At 37.3% G+C, this 13,437-nt stretch overlaps 1 protein-coding gene across 36 annotated transcripts in view; it reads right to left on the bottom strand.

Annotated features, from left to right (window-relative positions):
* The window catches only part of RIMS2 (regulating synaptic membrane exocytosis 2), a 437,811-nt gene that overhangs the window by 42,094 nt on the left and 382,280 nt on the right, over positions 1–13,437 (bottom strand). For 16 of the 36 annotated variants that reach the window (XM_042868720.1, XM_042868726.1, XM_042868715.1 and 13 more), the window contains one exon: positions 5,983–6,224. The exons of the other annotated variants lie outside the window; for them this stretch is intronic. In XM_042868720.1, the coding sequence (XP_042724654.1) occupies positions 5,983–6,224 (242 nt within the window). The remainder of the gene's footprint in view (positions 1–5,982; positions 6,225–13,437) is intronic. 36 annotated transcript variants of the gene reach the window in all.

Here is a 13,437-nt window from a genome sequence, read left to right as displayed (position 1 = left end):
TCTTGTAGAAGGTCAAGCTAAATGTTCTGATCTCACTTAGAGCTTGCTGCTTTTTTCCCTTGTTAATGAGACCAAGTGGTAATATAAGTAAGTGGCCTTTTTAAGGAAAGGGTTGGCAACACAGAAAATTATTTTTAGAAATATGTCGTTTTTTATCATGCAAATGCGTGCAACCATGGAATTTATTTTACTTCTACCACAGTCAATTGGAAAGCTCATGGGTGTCTATTTATTTGTCAGCATACTCTCCAGAGTTTATTTAGTAAAAGCTGATTAATATTCATGCTAATGCGTTCATTATAATGGCACTTTCTCCTTGGTAAAGGACTCAGGTCATGAGTCTCAACTAATCAGTAGAACAAATTGGCCTTAATCTCTTGTCAACTACTAATCCTATATTTCTATCAAAGTAATATGAGCTTATTTTGAAATTAAATCAGATTATACATCAGGAATATTGTTACACGTATGATACTACATATTAAAGCTATTTGTTAACAACGCTAATCTGCTTCTTGAATAGGAGAGAAAATAAAATACCACACAAAAGACTTGATTCAAATCACCTGAATTACGTGATTTCTTTTTTTAAAAAAACAAAAAATAAAAATTAAAAAATTAAAAATAATACATAATCATTTCAGCTGCAGTTTTGGCCACATCAGCTAATTATAGAGATAGAAAACAATAATATGTGCTATGAAAACCAACCCAATTCTAGTTTGGAAAGTTGTTTGCTCACCCTATTTTACCTCATTTTAGACAACGAAAGGCAATTGATGAAGTTTCTCCTTCAGTCTTCACTGTTGGAAGTTAATAATCATACTCTTTTTAATAGGAAGCATGTACCACGTGTGGTAGAACTGTTCTTTATAAAAATTCAAACTTTGAACTGAGAAATGTGAAAAGACCAATGTTCCCAACAGATTGTTTTCAGTCATACCAGTAATTGAGGAAATGAGTTTATGGGCTATATGGCTGGTTCACAACAGACCTAAGACATTCTACATATTCACGCAGCACTTCAGTCCTTAGTTTCAACACTCTATAAACTACACAGAATCCATAATTTTAAGACACACGCAGAAAATAAAATCCCATTCAAAACATATGGTCACACCTCTTTGCAGGCATTACTGCACTAGTACATATCAAGTCATGACATTACGTGCATTCTCTTTTATCACATATCTTAATAGAGGTCAGCTATTGCAGTCAGATACCTAACTATGTCATGGTATTCTCAAATGCTGAGAATGTACAGGACTCTGTACATGTGACTGAATGTGCACACAGGAAATGTTTACATATGTATAGGTCACAGTGTGGTCTAGCAGCTAAAAAATCTTTTGAAAACATGAACTGCTTAGGCTTTTAGGTAGAGTCAGCATATAAGCACAGTGGGACTTAGCTAATTAAAGAAGGCAAAACATTTGTCAGGAGATCAATGTCAGCTAAATAAGGTATCCGCCTATCTGGCTGGCAGAGAGGGTACATTTGAGTTAGAAGCAAGACAGGATAATCAGAAGAGGACAAAGATTTCACTCATGATCTAAATTGAATGGCAGACTACAGGTTTGCACCTGTATGCAAGCCTGGTCATCCGTTCTCTTGGGGCTGTCTAGCAGGAAAAGTACTGAATTTCAGATATGAGCAGCTGAGCAAACACCACTGAGATGCTAGTTGGGATCCGCATTTTGTCTTTTATTTACCTAAAAGAAGCCAGATTTTCTACCAGGACAAATGCCTGTGGAATTAAAACCCAAAGGTCATAACATAAACTCCTCCTAACCTGTAAGCCTTCTAGGAATGGTATCTTGAATCAAGTGTGGGGATTATTCCTTCAGTGATTTTTTGTAGCAGTGAAAACATACTGAAATCAGAACAGTAGTCAAGTCTGATTAACCATGCCAAATCTATTCTACAGTATCCTGTATTTTACTAAGTCTCATCTTAAGTAAAACTTATTTTAAGTACAATTACCTTTGTGTCAGCCAACCATTAACTTAATTGCAAGGATAAATAAATTACAGAGATTTACAGGCTTTGTTTTTTAATTGCGTTGAAGTAAGTTACAAGATATACTATATATTCTCACACCTAATTTTTTTATTAAGTCAAATAATAGAAAAGAACAACTAGCACTGCTACTGCTACAAATTTTAACACGGAGGAAAGCTAATATGAAATTATAAACAAACAAACAAACAAATAAATAAATTGCAATGCTTCCTTAAACAAAAATGGAAAGCAGAAAATTAGTCTTGTCTATTTTGATTCACTGTTTTCTGTATTCCTGTGGTGTTAACGCCAGCAGTTTTTTTCTATTATTTCTTTTTCCTTAAGGAGAGTGATTCATAGGGCACCATTTAAGATCTTTTCATGTAATGGATTTGAGAACATTTCACCTGTATGTACTGAATACTTGGATTCTCTTGGCAAGATCAACAAAAAAGATCAGTTCTTAGTGGCTGTGTCAATGAAAACAGGTCAGCCCAACTTCCTAAATTATTATTCTACTCTTATAAATAACCTTTGATGAAATTGTTCAGTAGAGTTAATTGATTATCAATTTTCTAGGCATTTTAAGGCTGCATTATTATATCTCTGAGGAGAATACAGCATTGCTTCTACTGCTTATTCAAGTTTTTGTCATATTTCAAATGTATTCTACATGCTCCTTAGATGTCTTCCAACATAAAATAGACACCAACCATAACTGAATGAAATCAAAATGCTTTTGACGGATAGTAAATTATATAATTATTAATACTGCTACTCCATTTCATCCCACCAATAACAACAAATCAACACACCCTTTATTCAAAAGACCAAAGAGTTCCTACTAGGAGCACTAGAAATACAGACGAGAATAAAAAATACTTTTGGTTGTACGTATTTCATGTGTCGATATACGGTACTATGCCATACAACAGCAATAACATCGAATTGAAATGACAGTAAAAATTGATTTTTTTAAGGCATTCATTGTATGCCTGATTCACATGTATGACAGCAGCTACAATGACCCATTTTCAAAAATTTCTGGCATAGATTTAGTTATAAAATATGAATGAAGAAAACGATTGAAACACAAGTATGCCTAACAAGACACTAGAAAGAAATTTCAGGGATGCCACTAGGCACTTATTGACTTTAATATGAGAAAAAAAAAATTATAATAAAAGTTACTGTGATATGATCACAACTTTCTGTATATTTAATCTCACGATATTGATGTGCTAAGTAAGGAGACACATAGCTGACTAATCAAATAGTATAATATCTTCATAAGCTACCCAAGTACCCTTTATAATTTGACCAGTTTGTATACAGTAACAGTGCCTTGCAAGTGGAGTATCCCCTGCCTTGCAGTTCTAGAAAATTTACTCACAGAAAGTTTACAGCACATTCTGTATTTCAATACCAGGCCTTGTATTAGTGCCTGTGCCAACACGATTCCTTGTTCAGGCACTTACCATGACAAAACAGGAACAGGATGAGATAAATTAGGCAATATTTATGAATTCATTACATGCAGTAATTGCAAGCTTTAAACCTCTGGCATTCTTGTCTAACACATGTCCAATATTCTCCTTAAAATTTCTTGATGGATGCTGAAGACATGCGGGACAAAAACTTCTTGATATGATCTGCCCCTCACCTACCCAACAGACCACTGCCTTGTCTCACTGCAGACACAGTGTTAGAGGTTCTCCCAACATGTGGCCACCAGCTTACTGACTGTATCACCAACGTGCTCGTATGACCCAACCATTTCAACGATGCATGTTCCTATCCTGTGAGGTGCAGCCCCATGGCCACCAGACAGGCCCCTCCAGGTCCCAGGACAGAGACAGCCTGGGCTCACCCCAGGAACATGTGTGCAGTAACAGCTGTACAAAGCAGCCTATACCCAGCCTACACACAAGAGGCCTTTTTAGAAGGAGCATCAGGAGCTGCTCTGGCTGTAGAGCCCTGCTGGGCCAAGTGCAGGCCTGAGTGCAGGTATCTCTCAGGGAGCAGCTGAGGGAGAAGGACTGCCAGCCAGAACCATGTGGGCTTTGGGGTTTCTGCTGCAGGAGACATACAGCTTAGTAGTCACAAGTTTTTCAGAATCCTCTTACACTCAATGGGTCAAGAGACCTTGAGAAGTTTTGAAAGAGTTACATTTCACAGTTTTTCCCTAGCTTGAGTATCTACCAGATGTTGGGTAATTGATCAGATAAAACAGAGAAACTTCAGATTAAAAGTACTACCCCAAAAAATTAAATCAGCATGGTATGTAAATCAAATCTAAGCAGCTACATAGTGCTACTGATTCTCTTTAGTGCTGAGATTTATATTTGAACAACACACAGAGAGCTGAGAGCTTTCATTTAGTATCTTTTAGAGTAAATGATAAAAACAGATCAGAACTAGTTATATAGAGCAATAAGTATGAGTTGATATCCACGTACATTAATACAGTTATATACTGATGTACTATCCACATGATATTTAGCAGATCTGTGTAAAGATTACTTCAATGTTCCCATTCATTTGAGCTAAGAGAAAACAGCGTACATATATGAAACTGTCATTTCAGTAACCTCCAAATGAGTTGTTAAAGCAGAAGACTGCTGCAAAGACTTGCCTACAATGGATTCATCAGTGTCTACATGATTGTCAGAGCATTCCATGTCCGTATTCTTAACCCTCTGCTTCTTATTCCTTCCTGACTCTTTCCACATTCAGTAAGATGCAAGCTTTCTCTGCTCTCTTTCTGTACTTCTCTTTTCTGTACTATTGTCTCTCTTCCAAGCTCTTACTTCCTGAATCCTCTCTTAAGTTCTGCTGTTTCCATGAACAAAAATTTACTTACAAAATGTGCCACAATTTATGACACTGCAAGACATCAATTTGCTCCATGTACTTGCATTTTTTATAACTTTGGTTTCACAATAAATGCAAACTTTGCAAAGAACTAAAAAATCTCTTATAAATATTGATACAGTGCTTAGAACAGACACCTCCTGATGGGACTGCACATGGCTGAATGCTATTTGTGAACTCAGACCGAACCATATGACAATAATGTTGCTTAGATACTGAACATATAATAAAAGTCATGTATGTAACTTGAAATATATAAATATATGTATGTGCACACATTTAACATGCTTAACTGCATTTATATATATGTATATACAATACAAATATGTATTCAAATATAAGTAATAATTTTCCATATAAAATACACTTGTCCTATACAGATTCCTTAATTGTCAATGAGAGCTTTTCAGAGTGCATTATATGGATTTTCCCTGGAATAGGAGAAATTAAAAAATTGTATAATTGCATAATTCTTTAGCTATCAGACAGAAAAAACTCTCCACTTTTCCTAGATAAAATATTTCAGTATTGAATTTTAACTGACATAAACAAAAATGAGGAAAATATTTACCGATAGTGAATATGCCTGTAGGATGAAAAGAAAGATATTAAAAATTAATAGAACAACTCTACTGCTGCACTAAAATACAATAAAACATTTGGTTCATGGAAATTGTTTTGTTTCAAAATAAGGGTGGATGTTCAAATGTGAGAAAAGAACGTGCTGAAATAAACAGGCTCTATATGTTACAAAAGAGAAGGAATTTTGCAACTGCATTTCAGCGACCATGCACGAACTCCCATTCAGAGTTCCCACAAATGTAAGAACAGCATCTCAAGTTGGCTCCTGGGAAGCAAAGGAATTGTTAAGTAGGGTCCAGCAAGCAGGAAATACAAGCCTCAGTCCAACCTGGAAAGGATTTTTGCTAAAAACCAAGTTTAGTGAATGTCCAGTTAAAAAGAAATGCTTGAGCATTTTCTTCTTTCACTAGAATACTGTTGATCAGGCAACTTCAACAGGACAGCCAAATGAATAAACCACAATAAATGCATATTATGCACATTTAAGTGATGACTCCCGAGGGGAAAAAAAGATCCAGTTCCTACCAGTTTGGCTGAGTTGCGATGTGCTACGGCTTTTCCTCGAGAGACCCACGATGGCCACCATCTTGGCGCCAATGCTGGAGCGTCTCTTCTTGCTGCCTCCTCCAACGGTGCCCACTGCCGTGTCCGACTGGCTACCGTCGTTCTTCTCCAGCGTGTACATGTCCCCACCGATGCTGGTGCTCTTAGTCATGTTCTTTCCTGAGGCGCCCATCTGTCTGCTTTGCATTTTGGATGTAAAGACACTATCAGCCAGTGGATGGATAAACAGCGCAGACACAGCAGAGTAAAAAGGGGAAGACAGAAAAGGACAGGTTTCAGAAGGAAAGTTTTGGGAGACTGGAGGGTAACAGCAGCTAATTCACACAGGTAGGGGCTGGTTTTTAGAGGTAAAAAGCGGCTTTAATGCTAGGTTCCTGTTTGATCAGAAGATGAAATTGATCAAACACTGTGACTGATCAAAATTTTGTTTTAGATAACACATTCTTACTTACTGGTTTTCTTAAAAAACATTACCAGCACAAGCATATCAAAGAATTAATTTATCAGTATACCACTGTTTACATTTTTTAGAAACTATGCAAGAATAGAAATATATTCATACATTCAGAGCATTGCTCTCCACATTTGATAAATTAGATCATGAATACTTGATCATCTAGTTTATCAGCTAAGAAGCTTCTGAAAATGGCTTGAGTAGGGATTACCTGAACACAGCAAGAGACACAAGGAAAATAAAATACAGGAACTGTCATTTATAGTTCATACTTCAACTAGAGTTATAATTTTCTATAATGGTAAATAGTCACTAGCTAGAATCAGAAGTGTTGTCCACAGTTGAGCAAAGGGTCTTCAAGACCCATCGGTAAGCTACAGAAAAGCCACTGCCTGGCTCTCCTGTATTATTCTTATGGTTTTCCTTCAGCATCACTTGACCTGAAAAAAGGGTTTAAAAAAAAAGGCTGGGTGAAAATAAGCTTGCTTCAAAATAATGCTCTTCTAATTGATGATTCCATTCCTTACAGATCTCTTTTGTAAGTTTGTTTAGCTTTATCTGTGGCAGTGGCAAGTTGTTATGTGCCTGTACTTTTGCCTGTGGAGATGAGATAGCAGCATTGTGATGTTGGGCGTTTGCTGTCCCTCCAATAATGTCTTTATCACCACATAATTAAAGAATAAAAACACAAACAGTCAAAAACCTGAAGTGGTTCCATTTCTTTACTGATGTCCCAACTTTTAGCTCTTACAGCAAAATAATTATTTAACGGTAAGTTCTCAGGTTATCTGATCTCACATTACTGAAACATTTTATTTCTCTATTTGAACAAGCGCTGCACAGAAATTCACCAGTGGGGACGCTGCAGCTCAAAAGGTACACACTGAAAAAGAGTTTTCAGTCTGCCAGACAGAAGGTTGAAGTGTGTCTTGACCCAGACAAAGACCCCCTAATGTTGCCTGGGAAATTTACGTTCTGTAGACCCCCTAAGTGTTCTGCCTCACATACAAACACACAAACCTGTATTCCTCAGGGAAGCACATACTTGATTCATGAACAAAATAAAGGAAAGTCTGAAGTCTTAGCTTCCATTTCTAAACATCCAGACATTTCTTGGATTTTTCAGTAATCGAGTTTAGTTCAATTATCCTATGATTTTGATAAAATTACACAGTGATGAACCAATTTCAATTTTTTTATTCCCTTCCTGGCAGCAAATGCATGTATTATATGCATATGTTATAAAACACTTGGACACTATGTGACTCAGATCATATTTACCTATAAAATGGAATTTTATGATAAAACACATTTTGTTCTTAATCACAGACTGTTCCTACAGGCTATCAGCAGCTTGCATCTGAATTACTTCCTGCAGCATGCCAGAGCACACTCCAGAGGGACCTGTCCTCTGAGTGCTCCAGGTTAAGGGACAAGATGATTTCTTTTGCATGGAAACGATCTGCAGTGATGATAGCACTACGTATCCAAATCTTGCCCTGACAAACACCCAGACCAGGAAACTCTTACGCAAATGTGGGACTGATAATATATATGTAGAATATTTCTATTTCAGTGAAGTTCTTGCACAGAACTTAGCACTTTGTTCACTGCATCTCACTAATAAGTTTATAGTAGATATGGTGCTAGGTAATCTGTAGAGAAAAAAACAATGGAATATTTTTGGAAAATGGGAAATTGTTCTCTTTGTGTGTATGTATGTGTGTAAAAACACCACTATATAAATGCTAAGAAAGATTATTTTTGCTTTCCAAATGCATTTTCAAAAACATACTTAGGCTATTCCTGGAACTTCACCTCTCAGCAAATGGTTTTGGAGTGGATTTTTCTGGATGCAGACACAGTCTTCCTCTTACCTATAACAACCTAAAGCTATTTTAAAAATATACATTTATATTGCTTATTTAGCTCCTATAATCGATTTATAGAATCACAGAATCACCAAGGGTGGAAAAGACATTTAAAATCATCCAACCATCCACCTACCACCAATATTTCCCCACTAAACCATGTTCCTTAGTAGCACGTCTACACATTTCTTGTCCTCCAGGGACAGTGACTCCACCTCCTCCATGGGAGCCCATTCCAGTGCCTGAGCACACTTTCAGGGAAGAAGTTTTTCCTAATATCCAACTGAACATACATTGGCACAACTTGAGGCCATTCCCTCTCATGATATCCCTATTACCTAGAAAAGGCCAACTCCCTCCTTGCCAGCATCTATTTTCAGGTAGTTACAGAGGATGATAAGGTCTCCCTTGTAAAAACTTAACTATGGAATTAATGCGGTAGCTTCAAAAGCAAAGGGATCATTGCATCTCTTTGCACTGATTCAAGGGGAAATGGGATGAAGTGTCACATTTGGAACGAGGATGCCATTATTTAAGATACTTGAGAGTTTCCCAGAAAGCTTTTTGGTCTTTAATTGACAGCTGCATTTACATGAAGGCACAAAATGCCTCAAGTTAAGCCACAACACAGAGGAAAACACAACAACTAGTTTATAGAATTGTCTTTGTAATCTAGTCCAAAAATAATGGGTGTGCTTCCCAAGGAAGTTATGAAGAAAAATATGAATGAGAGTTCAGTTCAACAGATATACAGGCACAAAACAGAGCTGAGAGTGACTTTGACAGGACAGCTAATAACAAAAGATCAGAACACAGTGAGAGCCTGAATATGTATTCTTGTATCCTTTTTTAATTCCTCTTCTTCTTAGTACACATTGACACACACTGGAAAATTTGAAGTGGATTAGAACATGTAAGAGTATAAAGGAAAGAGGGGAAATGAAAAAGACTAGACCTGCATTCCTGGGGCTTTTTAACACTATGATAACTGATTTGTAAAATGATAACATCACATGATGTATTTTCTTTCAAATAACACCTTCAGAGTTTGCATTCTCAGGGAGGAGATACCACAAGAACTAATTCTTAGTTTGAATGCTATCACACATTTAAAAAATATCAGAGAGATCTAGAAGAGATAGTGTTGGGAAGAAGTAGAATCTTCAGCTTTATGTTAGCTATATTCTTCTAAGAAGCAGAAATTAAGACTCTTACCCAGGAACGCTATTTTTAACCCAAGTTTTCTAAGGAAACATGATTAATTTCACACTGTTGTCTGTCAGAACTCTATTTGGCCAAGGAGTAGAAAACTAAAGCTACTTAGTTACTAAAACAGATTGCTGGAGAGAGATTTTATCAGTGCCCTTTTGGAGACAGACAGTAGTATTGAAACGCTTACTTCACGCGCAAGCTTGTTCCCACAGATTGATAGGAGGATCAGTAGTTTTACTGCCTGAAGGAAAACCTATTCCAATGATATAATTTTCAAGAGTCACTGAGTCACTGAATATCCTCAGTTGGAAAGGACCACAAAGAGTACTGAACCCAACTTGTGGCTCCACAAAGGAGCACCCACAGTTCAACCCCTACTTGTGATATCATTGTCCAAACTGAGACAGGTCTCCCTGGAGTGCGCTCTGGCATATTGCAGGAGGTAATTCAGATACAAGCTGCTCCTTGAGCTGTGGCAGCTTGTGGCCATGAGCATTACCCTGTGGATGCTTTTTTCAGGGCCAGCCACCTCCTCAGTGAAAAACCTTTTCCTAACACACAACATGAACCTCCCCTGGCACTGCTTCATGCTGTTTCCTCCCTATCCACAAAGTAAGTGAGCTGCTGTTGTATTTTATAATAGAAAAATAGTAATTATGCCATTGCTTTATAAGTGATATTAACACCGAAGACAGGTCTTATGTCAGAGCAGTGATAACAGAAATATTCTTTTTCTCATAAAACAGTGGGAAGAAAGTTCCCATTTCCTGTGTCTAATGTGCATTTACCATATTGAGGTGCTTCATGTGTCATATCCTAAAATGTACAATTCTATTAAAATGCAAAAGTTTGCTACAATTGCCCATATTAAAGAAATTGATGTGCTTAAAATGGCTGGCATGCAGACAAAGTTGCTATAATTTCACTAGGCAGTAAGCTATGAAAGCACTATGCATTATAAAAATAGGCTCTTTTGCTTCTGTCTAAGGGTTCTGTTCACAGAATCAAGTTTTGCTGTATACACCTGTGGTGGATTTTGTTTAGTTTCGTTTAATCAGGTTCTTTATACCAGCTATAGAACTGGTGACTGCTAAGAGAAAGGGAAAAGGATTCAAGTAAGGAAAAAAGAGATTTAAATTTAGTATAGAGTGGATGTTGCAAATACTCATACAAATGGCGAATACTGACGTTCATTCACCAAACTCAATTTGTTCCCTCCAAGTACAATTGTAAAAATACTTGCTCTAATTCAACTTTTTGAGTTTTTTTCTTTCATAAAAGCAGAAGGAGATGCATCTTTTTTATGCTCCTAGCTTGCAAATAGCTCCCGGAGAAAGCTATTGCATAGTAGTGGCTTCATTTATTTTTTCAGTTCTTCTTTCTAAGGAACGCTCTGGGAAGTGGGTACTAGGAGAGGTCTGAAAAGCTGATTGTGTTCCATAGTAAATCTGCAGTGCTCTTGAACAAGTCTGCTCCTTCATCCATACTCTGAACTCTTTTTGGCCATTCAAGCCTTCGCTCACTGATTACTGGTAAATGCTTGGTATCATCACCATTGAAGTTACCCACTTGGGCTGCCTTTTGACAGTGCCAGAAATGAACTTTTTCCTAAAAGAATAGGATGTTATATGTCAGGTCATGTTCCATTCTAAGATAACAGGACTGGCAAAGAGATGTCTTAGTTAATAACTCCTAGAAACTTTTCTCTTAACAGGAAATAGAAATGACTCATCTGTGACATTTTCTTTCTATGTACATACACACAGACACACATGTTCAGTTAGGCATTTTCAACAACGTCTTAAATTTATGAGAGAAAATGAAACAAGAAATAGAGGTGCACTACAAATTCAGTTTTCAAGATACCTGATAAGGTATTCAACTTAAGAAAATCCTCTACAACAAGAATATACAGCCACATGGGGAAAAAAATAAACCCACAAAATTATACAAACTGTGCTAGGCCAGCCATGTGCATGATGGCGCAGTAATCACCCTCATGAGAATCCAAACAAGAATCACCTCATCACACCAGTCCAGGTGCAGGCAGCCCCTGCCCAAAAACAACCAGAGAGAATGTGACAGCCAGGCCACGCACTGCCCTTGGCTTGTGGGGACCAACCAGGCAACCAGAGTAGGATGACAGCAAAGCTCACATGGGAACATTGCTTCCTGCACTGCCCTACATATAGGAAAACACTTGAGGACACCGAGAAACACTGTCAGATCTTTGTGTGGGTAGGCCAGAAACTTGTTTTAGATGCTTCAGTTTTCCAATGAACAAGGAAAAATGTCCTCAAGTGTGACACGGCTCAGGTGGGCTCTCTGACCTCTCTGACCTTGAAAGCCTGTGTGCACACAACTAACCTGCATGCTTCCCAAGCATGTTTTTGTCAGGTTTTCTAGAGCAAAAAGCTCCTGACCCACACTATCTCTTGAATTGTGCCTGCACTGCACTGGGGACACATCATTGGTGTGTCTGGCACAAAGCTGTGCCAAGGACAATGCAATTTACACAGTTTGGGTGACCATGGAACAGTGCTTAAGACTATGCTTGGCCCTGTCTTGTTTACTGACATGGACAGTCTTGAACTCACTTGACTATATAACAAATCTCAGACTGTTCTTAAATTCAAGCCCATAAGCTTTTTCTGAATGCTTTTGGAAAAACAAAAAAGAACAAAAACAACAAAAACCATTAAGTCAGTATGAAGCTGCTGTTTGTATAAAGCTTTCTAGAAAATGCAGTATTATGCTTTTTGATTTCTTGAGGCAAGAATCTTTGGGATCTCTTTGTTAAAAATCCACTCATTTTCAAAATGGGGAGTGCAATTTTCTCTGGAATCAGATTTGCTATAAAGGTTTTCCAGACTCCTGCCACAGCAGATAATCAGACACACCTGTGTTTTCCTCCCCCATTTTTTGAAAGTATCTGTGATGAACCAATGAAAGATCAAAAAACACTGGCAGAGAAAGTCTTCATTACAGCTGAATACTTACGCTGAGGTCAATTGTCAGATCTTGCAGGTATCTTTTTTTCCCAATGAAAAGTCAGTACCACTACTGCCCTGCCTTTCACCTTAGCTCTCTGGCAATTATGCCTAAAGAAAATAAAGCATTTGCTAATGTAAAACTACACTTAGCTGAGTGAGGAGCACAGCCATGTACTGTGATGCTGTAGGGAAAGGATTTTAACAATTCTTCAATTGCTGACAGAGTTATTCTCTCGTACACATCTCTTACCAGACTGGACAACAACTGACGATTCTTTTTACAGATTTTTACAAGCAGGATACAGGAATTATGATGCCATTCTTAATGGAGCTTTTTCCTCATTTGTAGACATTTTCATTTCATTAATTTCCTGGAGATATTTAACAAAAACAGAATTATGGGGACAGCTGTGATGCAGGAAATAATATTTCCATGGGAACAGTGCTTGTAGCCAATGCACGTCAATTCACATCAAAGAAAAACACTACAGGTTTGCAATTATACTGAGTTAGTCTCCTGAAGATCACTTTGCTGAAAATTATCCTATTAAGTCATTTGTGATATAAATCTCTAATACCTACTGGACTGACTAAATTAACAGGTTTATTTTATGGAAATTATAACTGGGAAATTTGTGGAAAACAATTTTGGAATTGAACTTTTTAAATGGCTTGGGCTGAACGTGGAAAATACATCTTTTTACGATTAATTAGTGAATAAAACAGTGATTATAATGTACGTTGTTACGTATACTTTTCAAAGAAAACATGTGTGCACATCTGAAAATAAAAATAACTCCGTATTTCACCAGTTGTTTCATACGAAGCAGCTGAACAACAGACCTTCCAAACTGAAACTGACAATGGGCAATGTGGTTTAATTGAG

This window comes from Lagopus leucura, unplaced genomic scaffold, assembly GCF_019238085.1.
Source record: "Lagopus leucura isolate 7727_CA_CO unplaced genomic scaffold, USGS_WTPT01 Super-Scaffold_100002, whole genome shotgun sequence".
NCBI classification, from domain to species: Eukaryota; Metazoa; Chordata; class Aves; order Galliformes; family Phasianidae; genus Lagopus; species Lagopus leucura.
This window is presented reverse-complemented; position numbering and strand designations above follow the sequence as displayed.